This window comes from Triturus cristatus, chromosome 11, assembly GCF_964204655.1.
Source record: "Triturus cristatus chromosome 11, aTriCri1.1, whole genome shotgun sequence".
Taxonomy (NCBI): Eukaryota; Metazoa; Chordata; class Amphibia; order Caudata; family Salamandridae; genus Triturus; species Triturus cristatus.
The window spans coordinates 1107615360-1107642896 of NC_140594.1; the positions used below are offsets into that span (position 1 = coordinate 1107615360).

The following is a 27537-nucleotide window of genomic DNA, read 5'->3' on the forward strand; positions in this document are numbered from 1 at the left end:
CATACAAGGACAGGGGATGTGCCAGCCTGCCCACCCCACCCCTCAGGTGGGGGAGGCGAGGTGAAGCACATCTCCGGGCTCTCGCCATCTTGAAGATGGGAGGCCCTACCCTATCAGGATTAGGCTACTGCCCCCCTCCCACAGGAGAGAGGCAGGATAGGGGGTGTACCCACCCCAGGACAAGGACCCATTGGTCCCTGGCCTTCACCTACCTGTAACGCCCCTAAATCTAGTATTTAGGGGCCCCCTGAACCTTCCTTCCTCAGATTCCAGATAGAAAAACGACAAGAAGAGCAAGAAGAACAAAGACCTGCCCTGCAGCTGCTAAAAAGAGAAGAAGACACCAACTGCTTTGGCCCCAGCCCTACCGGCCTGTCGACTCTCGAACCTGCACCAGCGCGGCCTCCCACGTGGCCAGCAACCTCACCAACCCCGGAGGACCTGGCTACCTTTTAGCTCTAAGCCCCTGGGACTCCCACGAGTAGAGGCTCTACTCAAGAAACCTACTTGCTATCCCTGGCACCAGCCCGGGACCGCGGACCCAACACACTCTGCACCAGCCAAGCCTGGCCAGTGCCGGAGTGGACAAAGACCCAGAGGACGACCCCACGGCGACTGTGACCCAGAGTCCGGCACCCAAGGACCCCCCTCGACATCCCGGAAGAAGCCTGCAGCCTCAGAACCAAGTGCCACCCCAGCCGCGATCAACCAGAGGGTAAGATTCCCGACGTCAAAAGGCACCCCTGCACCCGGCGCCCTGCGACCCCCTGTGCCCAATCCTGGGGTACCCACCTAACCTACAACTACCCAACTTACCTCTCGAAGTGGTGGTGGCACCTGAAACCTCCTCGTCCCCGAGCCTGCAGCCTCTTTCCAAACCGGAACATTCCCATTGATTTCCATTGAGCGCCCTAAGGCTCAAAAGCACCCTGCACCCAGCCGCCCGAGTGGCCCTGGCAGTGCCCTCTCTACTCTAACCTACTTCCCCACTTGCCCTGAGTAAGTGACCAGGAGCCCAGCTCCCACAGCCGCGTGGCTTGCCAGACAGCAGCCACCAACCAAGGCCCCCCTATCCCTCATAGGATAACATTGGGCCCAATTCTCTCTGCACCCGGCCGTCCTGAAACCGCTGAGGGTGAACCAACTGTACCTACCTGACACTGGGGGACCCCTGAGTCCATGCCCGGAATTTCAACACTACCAGTCGAGCACTTACCCTTAAACCGCTAACTTCATTTTCCTCATAGGGTAACATTGACTGGCTTTTTCTTCAAAAATCTTCTAAGTGTGAACTTTTCAAAACTGCAAAAATTCACCAAAAATCAGCCAAGTGACAAAAACGAATTTACTCACCTGCTCCTAGGTGAGCTTCCAGTGCTGGATCTTGGTGCCCAGCCCTGACTCTGAAAAGTGTTCACAACTATACTTACTTCTAACTCATTTTTCTCCCATAGGAAACCATTGCCTGCTTTTCTGTGAAATTTCTTCTAAGTGTCTACTTTTGCAAATTTGAAATATTCTTTTAAAATCGTACCATTTCTGCAAACGAAATTACTTACCTGCTTTTGATAAGGACCCCAGTCCTGGGTCTAGGCACCCAGTCCTGGATTACTAAAGTAACGATAAAGTACTCTACCTGCAATTTGAATTTCTTGCCATAGAGATCCATTGAATGTTTTCTGTGAAATATTTTCTAAGTGCTAACTTTTGAAATAGCTAAATATTATCTAAAAATCATTACAGTTATTAAGTCGACTTTCTTCACTTGATTCTGAATACTGACCCCAGGCTGGTTCTAGGATCCAGACCTGGAATTCCAAAAGTAATCTGAAAAGTAATTTATTACAAATAACCTGAACTTACCATTGAGCTCAATGCATTGTTATGTTTAGGAAATAGGATTGTTTATTGCAACCAACTGTGACTGTTTACACAAATTTATTGCTTGAAACAAAAGTATTTATATTCAACCTCTCATTCTGAGAAAGTATATTTGTACCCCCTTGTGGTTCTAAAAATAAAACAAGCATATATTTTATATATACAAATCATTGGCCTAGAGTTCAGTTATTGAGTGTGTGAAACCATTTGCTGACTGAGTGTGTACAATAAATGCTTTACACTGTCCTCTGGTACTGCCTTACTGCTCGACCAAGCTACCACTTTTGAGAGTAAGGTCATACCTAACTTTGACCTCTATCAGCCTCTGGGGGACTGTGGACTCTGTACACCCTGTACCTATTAGGGAACAGTATATACAGAGCCACTTTCTCACATTGGTGGATCAGCGGTGGGATACAAACTTGCATTTGTTGGACTACTTGGTTACCATCTGATCACACGACAGAACTCTTAAAAATTGCCTTTAGAATTCTGATTGGTTTTTCCAAAATTACTAAAAGTCTTGCTAGGGCCTTGCTTAAGTCCCATTAGAATTTTAGAAAAATAAAAGTCACTATAGTCAGGGTAGAGGGTTAGAACTGTCAGGTTAGAATGTCTCAAACAAACCCAGCTATTAGTGATAATAATAACATGGACCTGGTGGAGGAGCTCGACCTCACACCTTACTTACACTTGTCTTTCAAGGAATTGAGGTCCTTAGGTAAACTCAAAAATTTACAAATGGGTCAGCATCCATCCAAACAAGGGCTCCAGGAGCTCCTGGCTGAGTATGCTAAAGACCACCCATCTGAACATGGTGATGGCCAGTCAGATGAGGAAAGGGAAACAGGGGAGGAGGACAGCAACCTCCCCATACTATTCCCTAGGGAGGAGATGGCACCCATACCCTCCAACTCAAGACATAGCATCTGGGCACCTAGAGACCACACAGGTGGCTCTGGTCCCAGAGACAACACTGGGGGACCCCCCAGTGAAGAGGACAGCCTTGTGAGGCTGGCCAAAAGAATAGATCTAGAGTCCAGGCTCCTGGCTCTAGAAAAGGAAAGGAGAGAGATGGGTTTAGCACCCATCAATGGTGGCAGCAATAATAAAAACAAGGATAGGGAGGAAACTTCTGACCTTAAAATCCCCAAAGGGATTGTCCCTAAATTTGAGGAAGGTGATGATATCACCAAATGGTTCACAGCCTTTGAGAGGGCTTGTGATCTCAGGAAAGTAAAGAAACCTCTCTGGGGGGCACTCCTGTGGGAACTGTTCTCTGGTAACTGCAGGGACAGGCTTCTGACTCTCTCTGGGCCAGAAGCAGGATCCTATGACCTCATGAAGAAAGCTCTGATTGAGGGATTTGGATTCACCACTGAGGAGTATAGAATTAGATTCAGGGGGGCTCACAAAACCCAGACCCAGTCCTGGATTGATTTTGTAGATTTCTCAGTGAAGACACTGGATGGTTGGTTAGCTGGACATGGTGTGCAGGATTTTACTGGATTGTACAATTTATTCATGAAGGAACATATTTTGAGTAACTGCACAAATGAAAAGTTGCATCAGCATTTGGTAGACCTAGGTCTAATTTCTCCCCAAGAATTGGGAAAGAAGGCGGACCACTGGGTCAAGACTAGGGTGACCAAGACAACCACTGGGGGTGACCAAAAGAAGGTGGTCACAAAACCTCCCCAGGGGAAAGGTGGTGAGAATCCCCAAGATAAAAAGTCTGAGTCTTCCAAAGGGCCCCAAAAACCTGTTCAGGTGGGTGGGACCCAAACTACTCCCTATGTGCCCCAACCATATAGGGGGAAGAACTTTGATCCCTTAAAGGCCTTTTGTAATACCTGTAAGAAGCAGGGACACCTAACTGTATCTTGCCCCCAAAACAAAGCCCCTAAGGCACCCAGTACAGCCACTCCTGGGACAGCAAGTATACAAATGGGATCAGAGGTGTACCCTGAGCAAATCTGGGAACACACTGAAGCAAGTTTAGTCTCCTTGGGAGAAGTGGAGTTTGCCACTGTGGCTGTGTGGCCCCCCAACTTGAAGAAATACTTACAGTACCCCTGGGTGAATGGAACTAGGGTAGAAGCTCTGAGGGATACAGGTGCCAGTGTCACTATGGTGAAAGACACACTGGTTTCCCCTGAGCAATACGTGATTGGGAAGTCTTACCCAGTCACCAACGCTGACAGTGTCACCACTAGTCATCCCATGGCCATGGTAACATTAGGCTGGGGGGGGGTTACTGGCCTGAAACAGGTAGTGGTCTCTCCAAAGTTGCCAGCTGCATGTCTGCTTGGAAATGATCTGGAAACCTCAGCCTGGGCTGAGGTTGAGTTAAAGGCCCATGCAGCCATGCTGGGCATCCCTGAATTGGTGTGTGTGCAAACCAGAGCACAGAGCAAGAGGAAGGGTGAAAAAGTAGGTTTGGAGCCTGGAATAATGGCCCAACCAACCAAGAGGAAGGGCAAGAAGACTGGGGGACCAGCTTCTGTACAGCCAAACACTCAGAACCCCTCTCCCCCTGGAGAGGATGTAGATACCTCTGAGGGAACTGAGTCCATGGAGCTTGACCCTTACCAGGTTGAACTCTTGGGCCCAGGGGGACCCTCTAGGGAAGAGCTGTGCCAGGGTCAGCAAGACTGTCCCACTCTTGAAAGCCTGAGACAACAAGCTGCTTCAGAAGCCAGGGGAGATGTCAGTGGTACCCATAGAGCTTATTGGGAAGAGGGATTACTGTATGCTGAGGCAAGAGACCCCACTCCTGGAGCCACCAGGAGGGTGGTAGTGCCGCAGAAGTACAGGGAGTTCCTCCTAACTTTGGCTCATGACATCCCCCTAGCTGGACATCTGGGGCAATCCAAAACTTGGGAAAGGTTAGTGAGTCACTTTTACTGGCCCCAGATGCACCAAAAGGTGAAGGAGTTTGTCAGCTCCTGTGTTACCTGTCAGGCCAGTGGCAAGACAGGTGGCCACCCAAAGGCCCCCCTCATTCCACTACCAGTGGTGGGGGTCCCCTTTGAAAGGGTAGGTGTGGACATTGTGGGTCCACTCGAACCTCCCACAGCCTCAGGGAACAAATTCATTCTAGTAGTAGTGGATCATGCTACTAGGTACCCTGAAGCAATTCCACTTAGGACTACTACAGCTCCTGCAGTAGCCAAGGCCCTCCTGGGTGTCTTCACCAGGGTGGGTTTTCCTAAGGAGGTGGTTTCAGACAGAGGTTCCAACTTCATGTCTGCTTACCTGACACACATGTGGAAAGAGTGTGGAGTGCAGTACAAGTTTACTACACCCTACCACCCACAAACCAATGGCCTTGTTGAGAGGTTCAACAAGACATTGAAAGGTATGATCATGGGACTCCCTGAGAAACTCAAAAGGAGGTGGGATGTCCTATTACCATGCTTGCTTTTCGCCTACAGGGAAGTGCCACAGAAGGGAGTAGGTTTCTCACCCTTTGAACTTCTGTTTGGTCATCCTGTAAGGGGACCACTGTGTCTTGTAAAGGAGGGCTGGGAGAGGCCTCTTCAAGAACCCAAACAGGACATAGTGGACTATGTGCTTGGCCTAAGGTCCAGAATGGCTGAGTATATGGAAAAAGCATCCAAGAACCTTGAGGCCAGCCAGGAGCTCCAGAAGCACTGGTATGACCAAAAAGCTGCACTGGTTGAATTTCAACCAGGGCAACAGGTGTGGGTTTTGGAGCCAGTGGCACCAAGGGCTCTCCAAGACAAATGGAGTGGCCCTTACCCTATCCTAGAGAGAAAGAGTGAGGTCACCTATCTAGTTGACCTGGGCACTAGCAGGACACCCAAAAGGGTCATCCATGTGAACCGCCTTAAACTCTACAATGATAGGGCTGACATCACCATGCTGATGGTGACTGATGAAGAACAGGAAGCAGAGAGTGAGCCACTCCCTGACCTCCTATCCTACAGCCCAAAAGATGGGTCAGTAGATGGTGTGATTTTCTCAGACACCCTCTCTGCCCAACAACAGACTGACTGCAAGCAAGTCTTGCAACAATATGCTAGCCTCTTTTCCCTGACCCCTGGTCTGACAAGCTGGTGTACCCATGATGTGGACACTGGTGACAGTGCACCTGTCAAGAACAAAATCTATCGACAGTCAGATCAAGTCAAGGAAAGCATCAAAGCTGAGGTCAGCAAGATGCTGGAGTTAGGGGTCATTGAGCCTTCAGAGAGCCCCTGGGCTAGCCCAGTAGTTCTGGTCCCCAAACCTCATCAACAGGGTGAAAAGAGAGAGATGAGGTTCTGTGTGGACTATAGAGGGCTCAACTCTGTCACCAAGACAGATGCTCACCCTATCCCAAGAGCAGATGAACTGATAGACAAATTGGGGGCTGCCAAATTTCTCAGTACCTTTGACTTAACTGCAGGGTACTGGCAGATTGGCATGACCCCAGGAGCAAAAGAAAAGACAGCATTCTCCACCCCTGATGGGCATTATCAGTTTACTGTGATGCCCTTTGGGTTAAAGAATGCCCCTGCCACCTTCCAGAGGTTGGTGAACCATGTCCTGGCTGGGTTGGAGTCCTTTAGTGCAGCTTATCTTGATGATATTGCTGTCTTTAGCTCCACCTGGCAGGATCACCTGATCCACCTTGGGAAGGTTTTAGAGGCTCTGCAGAGTGCAGGTCTCACTATCAAAGCATCCAAATGCCAGATAGGGCAGGGCACTGTGGTGTACTTGGGCCACCTTGTAGGTGGAGGCCAGGTACAGCCCTTACAACCCAAAATCCAGGCCATCATGGACTGGATAGCTCCAACAACCCAGACCCAAGTCAGGGCATTCCTTGGCTTGACTGGGTACTACAGGAGGTTTGTGAAGGGGTATGGGTCCATTGTGACCCCCCTCACAGAACTCACCTCCAAGAAAATGCCCAAGAAAGTTAACTGGACAGTTAGTTGTCAAAAGGCTTTTGACACCCTAAAAGAAGCAATGTGCTCAGCACCAATTCTAAAAGCTCCTGATTATGCCAAGCAGTTCATAGTGCAGACTGATGCCTCTGAGCTAGGGATAGGAGCGGTCCTATCCCAGACCAATGATGAAGGCCAAGACCAACCTGTTGCTTTTATAAGCAGAAGACTACTCCCTAGAGAGCAGCGTTGGAGTGCCATTGAGAGGGAGGCCTTTGCTGTGGTTTGGTCCCTGAAGAAGCTGAGGCCATACTTGTTTGGCACTCACTTCCTAGTTCAAACTGACCACAGACCTCTCAGATGGCTAATGCAGATGAAAGGGGAAAATCCAAAACTACTGAGGTGGTCCATCTCCCTACAGGGAATGGACTTTGAAGTGGAACACAGACCAGGGACTACCCATGCCAATGCAGATGGACTTTCCAGGTTCTTCCACTTAGACAATGAAGACTCCATAGGACAAGGTTAGTCTCATCACCTTTCGTTTGGGGGGGGGTTGTGTGAGAAAGTGCCATCTTTCTTGCATGGTATGCCCCCACTTTTTGCTAAATTGCTGAATGTACTTCGATTGAGTGTACCCTGGGTTCCTGCCAATCAGGTGCCCAGGGCCTATGTTCCTTCCTTAAACCACACAAACTCCAAATTGGCAAACCCTAGCCACATGTCAGCCCCTAGTAAATGGTACCCTAGGTACCCAGGGCCTTGTGACCAGGGAAGGCCTCTAAGGGCTGCAGCACTCATTGTGCCACCCTCAGAGGCCCTGTACCCTTACACACACACACTGCCCTTGCAGGCTGAGTGTCTGGGTGCAGGACCAAACAAAGAGTCGACATGGCACACATCACTGTGTACCATGCCCATCACCTACACTGCCAAGGCATATGTCAGCCACCCCTCTAGCTGGGTGCATTACGCCTATGGTGTGGGCACAGGAGCAGGAGCCCTGTGCCCCTACAGTACCCGGGTCCATTCCTGGGCACTGTAAGTGCAGTGCTGTCATTTAAGAATACATGGTGCTGAGAGCTTGTCAAACACGAGCTCCACAGCACCATATTGGCAACACTGAAGCCTGGGAAGTTTGGTATCAAACTTCTCAGCACATTGAACCCACACTGATGCCAGTGTAGGATTTGATGTACTAAGCACCCCAGAGGGCATCTTAGAAGATGCCCCCTTACAGCTAACTTGCAATCCACGTCTGCTCTGAGGCTGCCCAGGCTGCCACACAGCAGACACGTTGCTGGACCCCTGGGTGGGAGAGCCCCTGCTCTCCCGGGCCTGCAACAATGCACATCCTGGGTGAGGTGAGAAATCTCCTCCCCCAGGATGAGCAAAGGGAAGCTTCAAAGGCATGCCGCCAGTTGGAGTTTCCCCAGGCCACTGCAACCCCCCACTCTGGCGGGAAGCTTGGCCGGAAACCCCATACAAGGACAGGGGATGTGCCAGCCTGCCCACCCCACCCCTCAGGTGGGGGAGGCGAGGTGAAGCACATCTCCGGGCTCTCGCCATCTTGAAGATGGGAGGCCCTACCCTATCAGGATTAGGCTACTGCCCCCCTCCCACAGGAGAGAGGCAGGATAGGGGGTGTACCCACCCCAGGACAAGGACCCATTGGTCCCTGGCCTTCACCTACCTGTAACGCCCCTAAATCTAGTATTTAGGGGCCCCCTGAACCTTCCTTCCTCAGATTCCAGATAGAAAAACGACAAGAAGAGCAAGAAGAACAAAGACCTGCCCTGCAGCTGCTAAAAAGAGAAGAAGACACCAACTGCTTTGGCCCCAGCCCTACCGGCCTGTCGACTCTCGAACCTGCACCAGCGCGGCCTCCCACGTGGCCAGCAACCTCACCAACCCCGGAGGACCTGGCTACCTTTTAGCTCTAAGCCCCTGGGACTCCCACGAGTAGAGGCTCTACTCAAGAAACCTACTTGCTATCCCTGGCACCAGCCCGGGACCGCGGACCCAACACACTCTGCACCAGCCAAGCCTGGCCAGTGCCGGAGTGGACAAAGACCCAGAGGACGACCCCACGGCGACTGTGACCCAGAGTCCGGCACCCAAGGACCCCCCTCGACATCCCGGAAGAAGCCTGCAGCCTCAGAACCAAGTGCCACCCCAGCCGCGATCAACCAGAGGGTAAGATTCCCGACGTCAAAAGGCACCCCTGCACCCGGCGCCCTGCGACCCCCTGTGCCCAATCCTGGGGTACCCACCTAACCTACAACTACCCAACTTACCTCTCGAAGTGGTGGTGGCACCTGAAACCTCCTCGTCCCCGAGCCTGCAGCCTCTTTCCAAACCGGAACATTCCCATTGATTTCCATTGAGCGCCCTAAGGCTCAAAAGCACCCTGCACCCAGCCGCCCGAGTGGCCCTGGCAGTGCCCTCTCTACTCTAACCTACTTCCCCACTTGCCCTGAGTAAGTGACCAGGAGCCCAGCTCCCACAGCCGCGTGGCTTGCCAGACAGCAGCCACCAACCAAGGCCCCCCTATCCCTCATAGGATAACATTGGGCCCAATTCTCTCTGCACCCGGCCGTCCTGAAACCGCTGAGGGTGAACCAACTGTACCTACCTGACACTGGGGGACCCCTGAGTCCATGCCCGGAATTTCAACACTACCAGTCGAGCACTTACCCTTAAACCGCTAACTTCATTTTCCTCATAGGGTAACATTGACTGGCTTTTTCTTCAAAAATCTTCTAAGTGTGAACTTTTCAAAACTGCAAAAATTCACCAAAAATCAGCCAAGTGACAAAAACGAATTTACTCACCTGCTCCTAGGTGAGCTTCCAGTGCTGGATCTTGGTGCCCAGCCCTGACTCTGAAAAGTGTTCACAACTATACTTACTTCTAACTCATTTTTCTCCCATAGGAAACCATTGCCTGCTTTTCTGTGAAATTTCTTCTAAGTGTCTACTTTTGCAAATTTGAAATATTCTTTTAAAATCGTACCATTTCTGCAAACGAAATTACTTACCTGCTTTTGATAAGGACCCCAGTCCTGGGTCTAGGCACCCAGTCCTGGATTACTAAAGTAACGATAAAGTACTCTACCTGCAATTTGAATTTCTTGCCATAGAGATCCATTGAATGTTTTCTGTGAAATATTTTCTAAGTGCTAACTTTTGAAATAGCTAAATATTATCTAAAAATCATTACAGTTATTAAGTCGACTTTCTTCACTTGATTCTGAATACTGACCCCAGGCTGGTTCTAGGATCCAGACCTGGAATTCCAAAAGTAATCTGAAAAGTAATTTATTACAAATAACCTGAACTTACCATTGAGCTCAATGCATTGTTATGTTTAGGAAATAGGATTGTTTATTGCAACCAACTGTGACTGTTTACACAAATTTATTGCTTGAAACAAAAGTATTTATATTCAACCTCTCATTCTGAGAAAGTATATTTGTACCCCCTTGTGGTTCTAAAAATAAAACAAGCATATATTTTATATATACAAATCATTGGCCTAGAGTTCAGTTATTGAGTGTGTGAAACCATTTGCTGACTGAGTGTGTACAATAAATGCTTTACACTGTCCTCTGGTACTGCCTTACTGCTCGACCAAGCTACCACTTTTGAGAGTAAGGTCATACCTAACTTTGACCTCTATCAGCCTCTGGGGGACTGTGGACTCTGTACACCCTGTACCTATTAGGGAACAGTATATACAGAGCCACTTTCTCACACTACATACCTGTACATTTTGATTAATTGCAACCATTCCAGACACATACAAAACCGAGGCTAACAGATCTCCAGCGGCTCACCCTTTATAGTACTGTTCTTTCGACATGTTGCCAGCCTTCACTAGTTGGTAGAGCAGCAAACCAATGCGCTCCCGAGCAATGTTGCTTCTCTCTAGAGTAGACTCTATGCCATTTCGCACAAAAATGAAAAGTAGCGTGGGTGAATTCAACTCCTGGACACACTGCAGGGCTTCCTACAGGAAGAACAAGTAGACAGCACTCCGTATTAGGTTTATAATTGCAAGATCTGACAAGGCAATCATTGGTACCCTTCCTCAAAAAACAAAGACGCCTCATTCCCACTTCTGCCAGCTCACCTTCATGTCATTGAGGTGCAGATACTCCTCGATAATGGCCTTAGATTTTTTCTCAAGTTCATCTTCCGACATGGATGGCTTGGAAGGAACTGGGGAAGGTGCAGGTTCTCGCTTCACTGTGTAGAAGACCAATTCAAGTCAAGTACCTCAACATGTACATTTCTCAGACAATATCACTGAAAGAAAGCTTCCAAAAGGAGTGCACTTTTTTTTTGCTTAACTCGATACCACGATCACACAAGAGTGCATCTATGAAAACCTTGTTGAACACAAATGTCTAGTAAAAATACTACAATGTCCTTACCTGGTGGCAGAATTGAGGCTAAACAGTATTTCTTCAGACTTCCAAGTGTCCTCAGGGGACAAGGAGGTGCAGGTTTCCTACTTTTCTTTTAATAACTATCTTGCTTATCAGTCAAGTGGAGCACAGCACCACAAGCCTCTTAATAAAAAAGTTTTCTTAGTTACATCCTTAGAGAAGTGTTAAACCTACAATAATGGAGGCAATGCATTCAATATGCAGGAAAGATCCATTGCTGGAGAAGGATAGAATGCAGCTGCTCCAAGCAGCAGATCAGAGACAGCAATTTTTTTTAAATTACTTCTAGATTTGGGTACAGTTACTATGAGAATTTTTGGTGCCAACTGACCGGGGTACTCCTTACTGCCTCTCAACTACATCCAGAAACTCTTGCAAAAACTGCTGCATACCAGCAAGTGACACAGGCGGCAGATTGAAATGCTTCAATGAAAAGGAAAATGCTATTTACCCAGTATGCATCTGTTCTTGGTGTATAGAGCTGTAGAGTCATATGCTATGCATAGATCGCCATCTATTGTTGGGTCCGGCTGTTTGCACTTTGCTTTTCTTCAAAGAAGTCTTTCCAGTCACAAGGTAGGTGACTCCTCCTTACGGTGATCGTGCACATGGACTCCATTGTTAGATTGTTTCACGCAGAAGGTGATAATGGAGATAATAGGAGTAGTACAATGAGTTGTCCATGAATGCATGCATCTAAGTAAGATAGTAATGCAACAGGTACAGATACCCAGGGAGATGGGTGGGCGCATACAACTACAGCTCTATACACCAAAAACAGATGCATACTGGGTAAGTAGCATTTTCCGTTCAAGGCATATGAGCTGTAGATCATTTTCTATGCATAGACTATATAGCAATCATCTCCCAAAGCAGTGGCTAACCTGATCTGTTGCAGAGGTCCGATATAGTGTACATAAAACTGCCTGGCCCACTCTGGCTTGTCTTGCTAACACATCTACACAATAGTGTTTTGTGAATGTGTGAGGTGTAGACCATATTGCAGCTTTGCATATGTCATCTATGGGTATATTTCCTAAGAATGCCATAGGAGCCCCCAGTTTGCGTATAGTGTGCTCTAGGGGGAACTGTTAACAAATAGTTTCTTACCGGTCGGTGTAGTTTTGCAGCTTGAAGATCTTTCTGGATTCACTATGCTGTGCATTATTCCGCGGTCTGGTGGTTGGGTCCGGAATCGTAGTCTTTTTTTTTTTTTGTAGCCCAGGTGGGCGTTGACATCCCACCTAGGTGTTCTATAGTATTTTCCTTTTTCAATGTATCCACTTTCAGGATTCTTTCGTTCTTTTACTCTCGCTCCTTCCATCTTCCTCTCCTGCTTCATCTTTCTGGCGGAGGTGGGTGGGTTCGCTAGTGAATCCAGAAAGATCTTCAAGCTGCAAAACTACACCGACAGGTAAGCAACTATTCGTTTTGCAGCATGAATCTTTCTGGATTCACTATGCTGTGCATAGGCTTTGTAGCGGTTTATCAACTTTGTGGCGGCTGGGTGGAAGATGAGCGTTGGTCGTTGAATATATGTTGAAGCACCTTTTGCCCTACTTGTGCTTCCTTGTTCATTTGTATATCCGCGCAGTAGTGCTTAGTGAACGTATGCACTGAAGCCCATGTTGCCGCCAGGCATAAGTCTTGAATGGGTGTGTTTGCCAGAAAGGCAATCGTCGCTCCCTTCTTTCTTGTGGAGTGGGCCTGTGCCCCCTCCGTTAGCTCTTGCCCTGCCTGTTTGTGGCAGAATATTATTGTTAGTGCGATCCATCGCACGATGGTGCTTTTTGTTACTGGTCTACCCAGGAAGCTGGTTGCGAAGAACACAAAAAACTGCTTGCTTTTCCTGTGCTTCTTTGTTCTTTCGATGTAGTGCATCACCGCTCTTCTAGCGTCTAGAGTGTGTAGTGCCCTCTCTGCGCTTGTGACTGGGTTTTGCAAAAAACTAGGTATTTGTATAGTTTGGTTCATATGGAAAGCGGACACGACCTTAGGCATGAAGTTATGTTATGTTATCAGGACTTGTAGAGCGCACAGCTGCCCCAGCAAAGGGGCGTCCCGGCGCTATGATAGACAAAGAACCGGACAACAAAACAGTACCAGGAGGACACAGCTACTCTAGAAGTCCGAGGGAAAAAGGAAGGTTTTAATGGCCTTCCTAAAGACTGTCAGTTCCTCAATAGCACGGATATGAACCGGAAGGGAGTTCCATAACTTAGCAGCGAGGACTCTAAAAGAGCGGCCGTCGGCTCTAGCCCTCTTAAAACGCGGGACTGTGACCAAGTGGAGCCCTGAGGATCTAAGGGACCGCACTGGTATGTATGGTGAAATAAAATGCTCCAGAATCTGAGGGGAAGAATGCTTCAAAATTTTAAATGAAAGACAGATTTAAACTGGATCCTCTGAGCAACAGGGAGCCAATGGAGTTTATGGATAGTTTTTTTGGCCGAACAAAATTTCGGCAAGCCGGCCAGAACCCTGGCGGCAGCGTTTTGAACACGCTGAAATCTTGAAATTTCGGCCAAGTTGGCTCCCAGCAGCAGAGAAGTAGCGTAATCCAACCTAGACAATATTGTGGCTTGTACGATAAGCTGTCTGGTAGGGGCATCAAAGAATTAAAAAATAGGTCTAAGTCTACGAAGAGTCCCAAAGCAAATGGCAGCAGTTTTCTTAGTGTGAGAGACAAAACTAAGTTTTGAGTCCAACCAGACCCCTAGGTTTTTTACCTCGGTGACAGGAAGAGGGGTTGGACCAAGCTCAGACGGCCACCAATGGTCACCCCAAAGGTGACATTGACTGCCGACAATAAGAACCTCAGTTTTTTTAGCATTCAATTGTAGGCAGTGATCTGTCATCCAGCGGGCCACTGAGCTGATGCCCTCACGGAACTTAGCAGCCTCAAGGTCGGAGGCCTCACTTATAGCAACCGCCAGCTGCGTGTCGTCAGCATAGGACACCATAGTAAGGTTCCAGCGCTTGGCGACAGCAGCCAGCGGCTGCACATAGAGATTGAAAAGAGTAGGGCTGAGAGCCGAACCCTGTGGAACGCCATGAGCAATAGGGTAAGGTTTAGATTGAAAAGGAGGAGTGACAACCTTAAATGTACGACCAGATAGAAATGATCGAAACCATTTAAGTGCCATATTGTCGACACCAGCCTCCACCAAACGCTTCAGTAAAATAGCGTGGAAGACGGTGTCGAACGCGGCACTGAGATCTAAAAGCACCAGTGCCGCCGTTTGACCTGAATCAACCAAAGTTCGTAGATGATCGACCATTGAAAGCAACGCCGTCTCAGTGCTATGGCCAGATCGAAATCCATTCTGTGAGGGATCTAAGATATTCGCCGAATGGAGATGATTGGATAAGATAGCATTGACGTGGGCCTCAGTCAGTTTTGCCACCCACGGAAGAAGAGATATGGGACGGTAGTTCTCTAATTTTAAAGGATCCAGGGCAGGTTTTTTTAAGATAGGCATCACCTGGGCTTGTTTCCAGCTGCCAGGGACTGAGCCGGACACCAAAGATAGGTTGACAAGGTCGCGTAAAGGAGAGAGACAAAGCGACGCAGATTCTCTAAATTGGGCAGGTCGGAGAGGGTCAGTTGGCGAGCCTGATTTGACTTTCATCACAATTCTATTAAATTCTTCCATAGAGAGCTCAGGGAAAGAGCACAAGGACATAGAAGTCAACGGGCCAGCTTCCAATTTCTCTGGAGATGGGGATGGGCCCGAGAAAGAGCGATAGATAGCTTCCACCTTTTCTACAAAGCAGGCGGCCAAGTTCTCACAGTGCGAGGCAGAGCGGATCTCGGCGACTGGAGCTCTACTGGCAGTAAGATCCTTGAGCACCTTAAATATTAGTTTGGTAGGATTGGTGCTGATGTTAAATTCGTGAGAGTAATAAGCGGCCCTAGCTTGACATACCGCTCTATGATATGTCTTGGTCCTAGCTAGATATAGCTTTTTCCTAGCAAGCAGATATGACTTACGCCAAGCCCTTTCCGCTTGTTTGCAGGATTTTCTTAAAAGGCGAAGCGAGTCATCATACTATGGACTAGGTTCAGCACGGCGACATTTACTCTCAGCAATTGGGATCAAACAGTCTAAGGCTCCAGTCAGCCAGCTGCAAAAAAGGTCATAGCCCGACTCCACATCCGAAAAAGGACCTGGAAAGTTTAAACTAAGAAGCCGATGAAAATCGGCAAGCTTCAATTTTTTCCATGGGCGTCTAAAGGACACGGGTACACTTGCTCTATGGAGAGAATTTCCAATTATGAGATGTAACTCTATAAGATAGTGATCGGTCCAGGCTATAGGTCTGGGAGGTAGTACTTTAGCAAAGGAAAGGTTGGTGAAAAAGGGGTCCAAAATGTGCCCACCAACATGGGTGCGATGAGTGACCAGCTGAAATAGCTGGAGAGCCTCCAAATCGGCGATAGTACTGCTGACCGCGGGAGAGAGGGGAGCATCAAAATGGAGGTTTAAGTCGCCAATGATACTGAAGTTGGCAGCCCCTAAGGCTAATGCACTTACAGCTTCAGGAAGAGCTAACCTAAAGGCAGCATCTGGGCCCGGAGGTCGATAAATGAGCAGCCCTGAAAAAGTAAAGTGAGGGCTAACCGAGATGCGAAATTGGGCACTTTCGCAGCCAGCAATGTCAAGAGCCTTCCATATACATGAGTAGCAGGATTTTACCGCAGCCGCAATGCCACCACCTCTCGAGTTACGATTAAAAGTATAAATCACATACTCAGAGGGGAGAGCCAAATTGACTGCTGCCAAAGCTTCCTCATGCAGCCAGGTCTCTGACATAAAAAGAATATCAGGAGCTTCCTCCGTAAGTAGGTTGTAAACGTCTAGGTGATGTTTAACCAACGACCTCACATTGAGGTGACAAACCTTAAAAACATGAGGGACCTGAGACTTAGCAAGCGGAGGAGCAAACCTGTCATGACATCCTAAGATGGTTGATCTATCAATACAGATACACAGGGGAGAAAAGTTGAAAAGCACACTCAGGGCACTGAAAAGGGCCGGAAAGGGGGTGTAGCGGAGTAAGAATACAGGCCACACCTCGCGAGGATTGAACAGCTCGTTACGGGAATACATTCTGAAAGCAGATCGTGGAGCTCTATAGGAGTTCGGGCGGCGAGACCCGGCCTCAGCACTGACTCGGCGCGGACGAGCGCAGACGGGCAGGACTCTGGCACGACTCAGGCACAGGGAAGGCACTCCCGCTGCGCGTAACCGCTGCGCGCTGGCTTAAGTAGTCTGCCCGCGTGTGTAGGAGAGCGCTAGACCGCTCAAAATGGCGGCTCCAAACGTCCACAACACCACTCCAAAATGGCGGCCAAATCCCCCCAATGACGTTTCTCCACTGGGACCGGACCCGCTAAACAGCGGTGATTCTACAATTTAAATGCAGGTGAGGGCGTCCTATAATAAAAACAGGGGAAAGCAAATCAGATGGCAACAGAAATACAAAACTAGGGTAGTGAAGTGTGGGTCAGTCCTCATTACGACTCGGTCCTTGTGTATTTGGATGAAGGGCTCTTGCAGCGTTAAAGCTTGCAGTTCGCTCACTCTGCGCAGCGAGGTTATTGCTACCAGAAAGGCTGTTTTCATTGTCAGCATTTGTAGTGAGGCCTTGTGGATGGGCTCAAAGGGCACCTTCATAAGTTCCGTCAGGACTATGTTGAGGTTCCATGCCGGCGGCGGAATCCTCTGATGGCGCTATCGTTTCTGCCCCCTCCAGGAATCTCTTTACTACTCGTGACGTAAAGAAACTTTCTCCCGTCTCACCTCGTGTGTAGGCCACAATCGCCGCTAGGTGGACTCTTAGCGAAGACTAACATAGTTTGGCTTTTAGTAGATGCGTGAGGTATCTAAGCACCGTTGACTCCATTGTCAACTTATTTTGCAGTTTATTTTTTTCTGCACCAGTGTGAACCTCTTCCACTTTTCCCCATAGCATTTCTGTGTGGTCGGTCTCCTTGCCTCCCGGAGCACTCGCATAGTGCTTTGAGGTAGCTTAAGGAGTGCGAACTCTAGGTCTTCAGGAGCCATGCCGCTAGGCAGAGGCTCTCTGGCTCTGGGTGTAGAACTTCTCCATTCTGCATGGAGAGTAAGTCTTTTTTTTGTGAACTTGTGAGGTGGCCCCTGTGCCATTTCCACTATTTGCGAGTACCATGTCTGTCTTGCCCACAGTGGTGCCACTAGGATCAGCGTCATGTTGCTGGTCCTGCACTTGTTGAGTACCCCGTGTATCAGTGGTATCGGTGGAAAAGCATATGCAAATGTTCTTGGCCAACTTATCCATAGGGCATTCCCCTGGGATAGTTTTCCTGGTTGTCTGGATGTAAAGTTTTGGCATTTAGCATCCAGGTGTGTTGCAAACAGGTCTATTGTCGGTGTGCCCCACCTCTTGAATAGTTTTTGCGTTTCCTGCCCATTGAGTTCCCACTCGTGGGATGCTGAAGTCTGCCTGCTGAGCCAGTCTGCTTCCCCATTGTCCTTCCCCGGTAGGTGTATGGCCAGCAGGTCTATTTTGAGCGTGATGGCCAATCTCCAAATTTCCTGTGCCAGGTTGGACAGGGGGAACGATTGTGTCCCTCCCTGCTTGTTTATGTAGAACATAGTTGTAGTATTGTCCGTTTGAATCAACACCCTTTGGTTGTACAGTTTTTTCTGGAAGGCCTTCAGTGCTAGCAGTACGGTCTTTAATTCCAGATAGTTGACATGTCTGACCGCATCTGCTGGAGTCCACAGACCCCCTCACTCTGAGCTTGTTCATATGTGCTCCCCATCCTATCTGGGATGCGTCTGTGGTGATGGTCACTGTTGGGCTTGGTGGTGTCAAGGGCTTCCCTATTGTTATGTTCGCCCTGTTCCACCATGCTATCTCTTCTTGCACTGCGTGCGTTACAGCCACTAGATCCTCCTAACTTCCGTTTGCTTGTGACCATTGCTGTTGCAGCCATTCCTGGAATGGTCTCATGTGTAGGCGCACATTGGGAACTCGGTGAATGCATGACGCCATCCCCCATGATCTTGCTCGCTGTTCTCATGGTCAGAGCTCGCCCCTTCCGGTAGAGGCAAGTCTCCTTCAGCAGGGCTAGTGTCCTTTTCTCGCTGGGCATCACTGTTCTCTGTATGGTGTTGATCTGAGCCCCCAGGAAGATCTTCACTTGTTCTGGGTTCCATTGATTATTTCCCCCAGTATATTGAGAACCCTAGCTTTGTTAGTGTTCTTGTGACACGCTGTGCGTGTTCCTCGCATTTTTCGCGAGAACTCGCCTTTATTAGCCAGTCGTCGAGGTAAGGATACACGTGAATCCCTTCCCTCTGCATGTACGCTGGTACTGCTGCAAGGCATTTGGTGAAAACCCTTGGTGCGGACTTTAGACCGAATGCCAAGCTTGTGAATTGGTAGTGATCCTTGTTGATGGTGAACCTTAACAGATTCTTGTGCTGCCTGTTCATTGGGATGTGCAGGTAGGCATCTTTGATGTCCACGGTGGACATGAAGTCTCCGTCTCTCATTTGTGGGAGTCATTCTTGTAGGGATGTCATTTTGAATTTTTGCGTCCTTACGTACTTGTTTAGGAATCGTAGATCCAGGATGGGTCTTAATGTTTCGTCCACCTTTGGTACCAGGAAGTAGCTTGAGTACACTCCCTTGTTCCTTTCTTTGAATGGTACTGGTTCTATGGCCTCCTTTTGGAGTAGCTGTAGTGCTTCCTCTACGAGTTGCGCTAGCTCTTGTCCCGAGTGTTCCCTTCTCTCTGGTTTTTTGTTTGGAGGTCTCCTTTCCAACTCTATGCAGTATCCGTACTGTATGATGTTGAGTATCCATTTGTCTGTTATTTTTCTCCATTCTTGGAGGAAAAAGAATATGCTACTTACCAGTATGCATCTGTTCTTGGCATGTAGAGCTGCAGAGTCACACACTGAGGATAAGATCGCCATCTGGTGTTGGGCTCGGATGATTGCAGGTTGTTGTTGTCTTCGGAAGAAGCCTTTGGTCACGAGATTGGTGACTCCTCCCCTGGACAACAGTGCGCATGGGCATCCACTCCATCGTCAGATTGTTTTTTTGCCATGATGGGAAAAGATGGTGTATAGGAATGAAAGAAAGGATGTCCATGTGTAATGTCTAAGTAAGACAGATGCTGGAACAGATACAGGTCCCGGGGAGGCGGGTGTGACTGTGCAGCTGTACATGCCAAGAACAGATGCATACTGGTAAGTAGCATATTCCGTTCGAGGCATATGAGCTGCAGATCACACACTGAGGATAGATTATATACCAGTGCTTCCCCTTAGCGGTGGTCGCCTGTATCCGTTGCAGCAGTTTGAAATAAAGTTTTTAGGACAGCCTGGCCCACTGAGGCCTGTTGTTTGGCTTGCACATCAACACAGTAGTGTTTAGTGAAGGTATGCGTGGAAGACCATGTGGCTGCCTTGCAAATGTCTACGGGAATGTTACCTAAGAAGGCCATAGAAGCCCCTATTTTACGCGTGGAGTGCGCCCTAGGGGGAACTGTAAGTGTACGTTTAGCCTTTTGGTAGCATATTTGGATGCACTTAACTATCCACCGGGCTATACCGGATTTGGAGATGGGATTGCCTTTATGTGGTGGTGCGAAAGCAACAAAGTTGTTTTGTCTTTCGAAAAGGTTTTGTCCTGTCGATGTAATAAAGCAAGGCTCTTTTAACATCTAAGGTATGTAGGGCCCTTTCAGCTACGGAGTCTGGGTTAGGGAAAAAGACTGGTAGCTCTACTGATTGGTTAAGGTGGAAAGGGAAAATCACTTTTGGAAGAAATTTAGGGTTTGTCCTAAGAACTACTTTGTTACGGTGTAGTTGTAAGAAAGGTTCCTCTAGCGTAAGGGCTTGTATTTCACTTACTCTTCGTAGGGAAGTGATTGCGATAAGGAAAGCTACCTTCCATGTTAGGCATTGCAATTCACATTTGTGCATAGGTTCAAATGGGGGACCCATAAGTCTCGTTAGAACCACATTGAGATTCCACACTGGGGAAGGTGGTAATCTTGGGGGAAGAATTCTTTTGAGACCTTCCATAAATGCTTTGATGGCTGGTACTTTAAAAAGGGACAGGTGTTGCCTATTTTGCAAGTAGGCCGCCAAGGCTGCTAGGTGTAAACGTATAGAGGAATACGCTAGATTGCAGCTTTGCAAGTGTAGTAGATAGCAAATGATGTTTTGGATGGAAGCATCCAATGGATGTATGTCATTATTAGCGCAGTAGATATCCATTTGTCTGTTATTTTTCTCCATTCTTGGAGGAAAAATCTGAGTCTTCCACACACCGGTGCATGCTCGTAGGTGTTTGGTTCACGTAACCCTCTTTTGTTGGTTCCTTTGTGCTCTACCCTTGGAGGGATGCTGTGGGTGAGCACTCTCCTCCGTGCGAAGTCACTTTGAGGCGGGTTAGTTTCCCCCTCTTCTTCTTTGGCCTCGTTCGTTTCCCCTACTGTGAATGGACTTGCCCCGATGCTGGTACTGCCAGTTCTGTTTCTGCTGCCCCTGTTGCCCGTGACCCTCGCCTTGCTGGAATGTTTGATGTGACGTTCCCGGCTGGCTTACTCCCCTTCCGTAAGGTCTCCGTGTCGGGGTACCTCTTCACACCCCTCTGAATTGCAGGGCCCCCATGGACCTCGCCGTCTCATTCTCTTTTTTGAGTTGGGCGAGTTTCTCATCGACTGGTGCCCCGAACAGCGTTTCTCCGTTGAAAGGGGTGTTCAGGATGTTGTTCTGTACTTCTTGCTTGAATATTGTTGTAAGCCATAATATCTGGCGGCGAAGACCTCGAAGGATAAGTATCCACGGGCTCTTCTGGATTTTCGGCGTCGAGGTCCTGCCATTCCAGGTCTTGTGTCGTCGACGAGACGTAGTTAGATTGCTGTTCCTCCTCTTCTTCTCCCTCATAGTAGAGATCATCTTCCTCTTCTTCGGGAGTTTGACTGCTCTTCGACCTCTACGATAACAGTCGGTGGTTTCGTTGGGATTGTAAATTTCTTCATCTTCTCGTCGAACTCCTTCTTCCTTTGAAGGATGCTCTCAATCTCCGCCTTGAGCCTTCTCTACGCCCAACCTCGTGGGCCTGTTTCGACAAACGTTGTTTTTCGGCGGCCTTCGGCACCTGGGAGTCCTTCTCAAAGGATCCGCTGGGCCTTTCGTCCTTGGATCCACTCGCGGTCGTCGAAATTTTCGGCGCCGGTGTTCCTTTCGAGGACTTACTGGTTTGAGAGTCAGTCTCTGTTTTTCGGGGCTTTTGTGCTAGACGTCTCTCCTACCTTGTCAGACGTCTTCTTATCGGTCTCTGCAACCGTGAAGTCATCAGGTCCCTCGGCGACGTTGTCTTCATAGTCGGTGGAGAGGCCCAGGTCGTACAGAGACGGGGCCTTACCCTTGCCTTCCATGTTGTAGTTGGCTCTCCTCTGCCTCTCTCTCACCTTGAGTGTCTTCGGTGTGAAGGCGGAGCACGCGTTGCAGTCTTTGCTCTCGTGGTCAACTGGCAGGCAAAGGTTGCAGACCGGATGTTGGTCCTTCTGCGCGTACTTGTGGCGGCAGTTACGGCAGAATTTAAAAGGTGTTTTGTCCATTCCTGCGCTCAGTGTCCCTGAGTGCGCATTCTCCGTTGGACGTCGAAGATCGAGGTTCTCCTCCTTCTTTGTCGTCCCGGCTCGATGTTCTTCCTGTCTGTAGTCTCCTTTAATTTTCCTCCGATGAAACTCGTGCTCCTCTTCTTTCTTCGATAAACTCTGGAGCTTCTCGGTGACGATCCAGACCCAACGGCGGAAAAAAGAATCTGAAGATGGCGCCCCAAGGTGGGACTTCCGCAGGAAGCATGCCGACATCACGAGAAGTACACCAAATGGTGGGACGTCGACGCCCACCTGGGCTACAAAAAAAAAAAGACAAAAGAAAGACTACGATTCCGGACCCAACCACCAGACCGCGGAATAATGCACAGCATAGTGAATCCAGAAAGATTCACGCTGCAAAACCTTCATATTCCACTCAAAACAATTCACATAATGTACAGCCACTTTCTTTTCTCCATGTGTATCCAGGTCGGCTCTGTATTTGTGATTTTAGATATTAAGCATATGCGCAGGCAACTCGCAATGTGAAGACAAAGCGATACCTGTAAGAAATTCAAACACAGGTCACGCTAGTACTTCCAAATAGGTTTGTAGATGGGAGTAGACCTGTTCATACTTGGTGACCCCTTCCTGACCACCACTCCTTTTCCTTTTAAATAAACCAAGCAAACTCTACATACTCCATTATGTACACTTGCACAGATGTTCATAAACATTTTGGGAAAATCTTTTTCAAATTAACACTGAATTCAAAGGTGGTAGATAAAACCAGTACAAAGCCTCACTCAAGATGACCCATACTTACCAACTTCCTTACTGCGGTCTCTCTGCTCCGTCATACTAGCCACCTTCCTCACTGCTTCCTGTGGGATTCTAGCCTCCCGCTCTCTGCTACGGTCCTCTGTCTCTTTGCTATAGCTTCGTTTTGTGACTGTTGGTCTATTTCGATCCATCCGGTCTAACCTCTCCATTTGCTCTGGCCTCTCAAATCGGTCACCCTTTTCACTTCGGTCGAAGCGATCACCCCGCTCACCACCACGCTCCAGGCGCTCAAACCGGTCACCACGGTCCCGGTCCTTGTCCAATCGTTCGCGACTGGAGCTGTTCCTGTGAGTAAAGAGAACACTGATGTATGTGCAAATGGATGAGATTACAAACGGTAGGCATGAATAGCAGTCACTTTTATATATTGCTCAACACCAACTGGAAGAAGTCTTTTATGAATCAAGTGCTAGTGAAAGAGGTGATCTTCACACAAGTGAGAATTTCACCGACAGAGCCAATCAGTGTGCTCTGAATTTACATAGAAGAAACTAATGAACAAGTTACTTACCTTCGGTAACGATATATCTGTAAGAAACATTAGTTAGATTCCTCACCTTCGAATATCCCCAGGCGTCAGACTGGATCCGGAAGATTTTTGTAGCAATACCCCTTGCGCGTCGCTAGGCGTCGTCTGCGGCACCGCGTTCGTCGTTGGCGTTGTGCGGCGGAATGATGTCGGAGTACTTAGACGCCGCCCTCGCGCGCTGTCAGTTCTTGTACATAGCTTTCCGCGCCATGAACGCAGAGCCATGCAAGAGACCGACACTGGTGCCAAAAAATCTAGGGCCCTGAAAAGGATAGCCTTAACCCTAGATGTCAGTTCGCAGAACGGGGAGGATGGGTGGATCGGTGAGGAATCGAACTAAGGAATATGCTACTTACCAGTATGCATCTGTTCTTGGCATGTAGAGCTGCAGAGCCACCCACTAAGGATAAGATCGCCATCTGGTGTTGGGCTCGGATCATTGCAGGTTGTGGTTGTCTTCAGAAGAAGTCTTTGGTCACAAGATTGGTGACTCCTCCCCTGGACAACAGTGCGCATGGGCATCCACTCCATCCTCAGATTGTTTTTCGCCATGATGGGAAATGATGGTGTGTAAGAAGTAAAGAGAAAGGATGTCCATGTGTAGTGTCTAATTCAGACAACGCTGGAACAGATACAGGTCCCGGAGAGGCAGGTGGGCGTGTGTGGCTCTGCAGCTCTACGTGCCAAGAACAGATGCATACTGGTAAGTAGCATATTCCGTTCGAGGCATATGAGCTGCAGATCACACACTAAGGATAGACTATATAGCAGTGCCTCCCCTAGCGGTGGTCACCTGTATCAGTTGCAGCAGTTTCGAATAGAGTTTTTAGGACAGCTTGGCCTACTGAAGCTTGTTGTTTGGATTGCACATCAACACAGTAGTGCTTAGTGAAGGTGTGTGTAGTAGACCATGTGGCTGCTTTGCAAATGTCTTCTAAGGGGATGTTCCCTAAGAATGCCATAGAGGCCCCTATTTTACGCGTGGAGTGCGCCCTAGGGGGAACGGTAAGAGTACGTTTAGCTTTTTGGTAACATAGCGAAAGCAACAAACAGTTGCTTGGTTTTCCGAAAGGGTTTTGTTCTGTCGATGTAATAGAGCAAGGCTCTTAATATCTAAGGTATGAAGTGCCCTCTCGGCTACTGAGTCTGGATTAGGGAAGAAGACTGGCAGTTCCACAGACTGGTTTAGATGGAAAGGGGAAATGACTTTAGGGAGGAATTTTGGATTCGTCCTAAGAACCACTTTGTTTCGATGTAGTTGTAGGAAGGGTTCTTCTAGAGTTAAGGCTTGTATTTCACTTACTCTTCGCAGGGATGCGATTGCGATGAGGAAAGCCACTTGCATTGGTTCAAATGGTGGACACATGAGCCTTGTTAGAACAATATTAAGGTTCCACACCGGGGAAGGTGGTAACCTTGGAGGAATGATTCTTTTAAGACCCTCCATAAATGCTTTAATAGCTGGTACCTTAAAGAGGGACAGGTGTTGTCTATTTTGCAAATAGGCTGCTAATGCCGCTAGATGTAGACGTATAGAGGAATACGCTAAATTGCATCTTTGCAAGTGCAATAAATAGCAAGGAATATGCTACTTACCAGTATGCATCTGTTCTTGGCATGTAGAGCTGCAGAGTCACACACTGAGGATAAGATCGCCATCTGGTGTTGGGCTCGGATGATTGCAGGTTGTTGTTGTCTTCGGAGAAGTCTTTGGTCACGAGGTTGGTGACTCCTCCCCTGGACAACAGTGCGCATGGGCATCCACTCCATCGGCAGATTGTTTTTCGCCATGATGGGAAAAGATGGAGTATATAGAAAAGAAAGAAAGGATGTCCATGTGTAATGTCTAAGTAAGACGGATGCTGGAACAGATACAGGTCCCGGGGAGGCGGGCGGGCGTGTGTGACTCTGCAGCTCTACATGCCAAGAACAGATGCATACTGGTAAGTAGCATATTCCGTTCGAGGCATATGAGCTGCAGATCACACACTGAGGATAGATTATACAGCAGTGCTCCCCTTAGCGGTGGTCGCCTGTATCCGTTGCAGCAGTTTGAAATAAAGTTTTTAGGACAGCCTGGCCCACGGAGGCCTGTTGTTTGGCCTGCACGTCAACACAATAGTGTTTAGTGAAGGTATGCGTGGTAGACCATGTGGCTGCCTTGCAAATGTCTTCTAAGGGAATATTGCCTAAGAAGGCCATAGAAGCCCCTATTTTACGCGTGGAGTGCGCCCTAGGGGGAACTGTGAGTGTACGTTTAGCCTTGAGGTAGCATATTTGGATGCATTTAACTATCCACCTGGCTATCCCCGATTTGGAGATAGGGTTGCCTTTGTGTGGTGGCGCGAAAGCAACAAAGAGTTGTTTTGTCTTTCGAAAAGGTTTTGTTCTGTCGATGTAATAAAGCAATGCTCTTTTAACATCTAAGGTATGTAGGGCCCTTTCAGCTACCGAGTCTGGATTTGGGAAAAAGACCGGTAGTTCTACTGATTGGTTAAGGTGGAAAGGGGAAATCACTTTTGGAAGAAATTTAGGGTTTGTCCTAAGAACCACTTTGTTACGGTGTAGTTGTAAGAAAGGTTCTTCAAGTGTAAGGGCTTGTATTTCACTTACTCTGCGCAGGGAAGTGATTGCGATAAGGAAGGCTACCTTCCATGTTAGGAATTGCAATTCATATTTGTGCATAGGTTCAAATGGGGGGCCCATGAGTCTTGTTAGAACCACATTGAGATTCCACACTGGGGCAGGTGGCAATCTTGGGGGAAGAATCCTTTTGAGACCTTCCATAAACGCTTTGATGGCTGGTACCTTAAAAAGGGACAGGTGTTGCCTATTTTGCAAGTAGGCTGCCAAGGCTGCTAGGTGTAATCGTATAGAGGAATACGCTAGATTGCATCTTTGCAAGTGTAGTAGATAGCAAATGATGTTTTGGATGGAAGCATCCAATGGATGTATGTTATTATTAGCGCAGTAGATGGCAAATCGTTTCCATTTAGCGGCATAACACGCTCTAGTAGTAGGGCGTCTGGCTTCTTTTATGATATTCATACAGTCTGGAGGGAGATTGAGGTAACCGAACTCTAAGACCTCAGGAGCCAGATCGCTAGGTTCAGTGTTTGAGGATCTGGGTGTCTGATTTCTCCATGGTTCTGGGTTAACAGATCCGGGGAGAGGCGTAGCTTTTGATGTGGAACTAAAGATAGTTCCAGAAGTGTGGTGAACCACGGTTGACGTGCCCAAGTGGGAGCCACTAGTATTAGTGTTAGTGACTGTTGTTTCAGTTTGCGTACCACAAATGGAACTAGTGGGAGAGGCGGAAAGGCGTACGCAAATCTGCCTGACCAGTTCATCCATAGGGCATTGCCCTTCGACTGTGGGTGTGGAAACCTGGCGGCGAAGGTTGGGCATTTTGTGTTTTCGGGAGTGGCGAACAGGTCTATGTCTGGTTGTCCCCACTTTTGGAAGAAGGGGAGTAGAACCTTGGGGTGTAGTTCCCATTCGTGGATCTGTTGTGTGTGGCGACTTAGGAGGTCGGCCACTTGGTTGTGGATCCCTGGGAGATGTTCTGCTAACAGGTAGATGTTTTGGGGAATTGCCCATCTCCAGATTTGCTGTGCCAGTTGGGACAGTTGGAGAGAGTGTGTCCCTCCCTGTTTCTGTATATAATACATTGTCGTCATGTTGTCTGTGCGTATGAGGACAGTTTTGTTCTTTAGGTGAATTTGAAAGGATTTTAGTGCTAGGAACACTGCTAAGAGTTCCAGGTGGTTGATGTGGAGCAGTTTTTGTTGACTGGTCCATCTGCCCTGAGTGGTATGGTGAAGGAGGTGGGCTCCCCACCCCGTGAGAGATGCGTCTGTAGTTAGCACAACTTGTGGAAGAGGCTCTAAGAACGGTCTCCCTTTGGACAGGTTGATGGTGTTCCACCATTTCAGTGATCGAAGTGAGCGACTGTCCACCAACACCAGATCGGTAAGTTGTCCGTGAGCTTGGTTCCACTGTTGTGCTAAGCACTCTTGTAAGGGACGCATTTGAAGTCGTGCGTGTGGGACTATGGAGATGCACGACGCCATCATGCCTAGGAGCTGCATGAACACTCTTGCTGGAAGAGATGGATGAGTTTGAAATTGAGAGATGAGATTTTGTATACTGGCTATCCTGGCTGTGCTGGGATAGGCAATGGCTTTGGATGTATCTATGGTTGCTCCTAGATACTGATGTAAGTGGGAAGGTTGTAGGTGGGATTTGGGGTAGTTGATAGTGAATCCCAAATCGTGGAGAGTTTGAATCGTGCGATGAGTGTGGAGAACGCATTTTTGGT

At 48.4% G+C, this 27537-nt stretch overlaps 1 protein-coding gene across 13 annotated transcripts in view; it reads right to left on the minus strand.

Annotated features, from left to right (window-relative positions):
* LOC146786091 (eukaryotic translation initiation factor 4 gamma 1-like) overlaps window positions 1-27537 on the minus strand; it is a 1219153-nt gene that overhangs the window by 214179 nt on the left and 977437 nt on the right. For all 13 annotated transcript variants that reach the window (XM_085635575.1, XM_085635572.1, XM_085635570.1 and 10 more), the window contains 3 exons: window positions 22671-22972; window positions 10911-11026; window positions 10615-10787 (listed from right to left, as the gene is read on the minus strand). In XM_085635575.1, the coding sequence (XP_085491701.1) occupies window positions 10615-10787; window positions 10911-11026; window positions 22671-22972 (591 nt within the window). The remainder of the gene's footprint in view (window positions 1-10614; window positions 10788-10910; window positions 11027-22670; window positions 22973-27537) is intronic.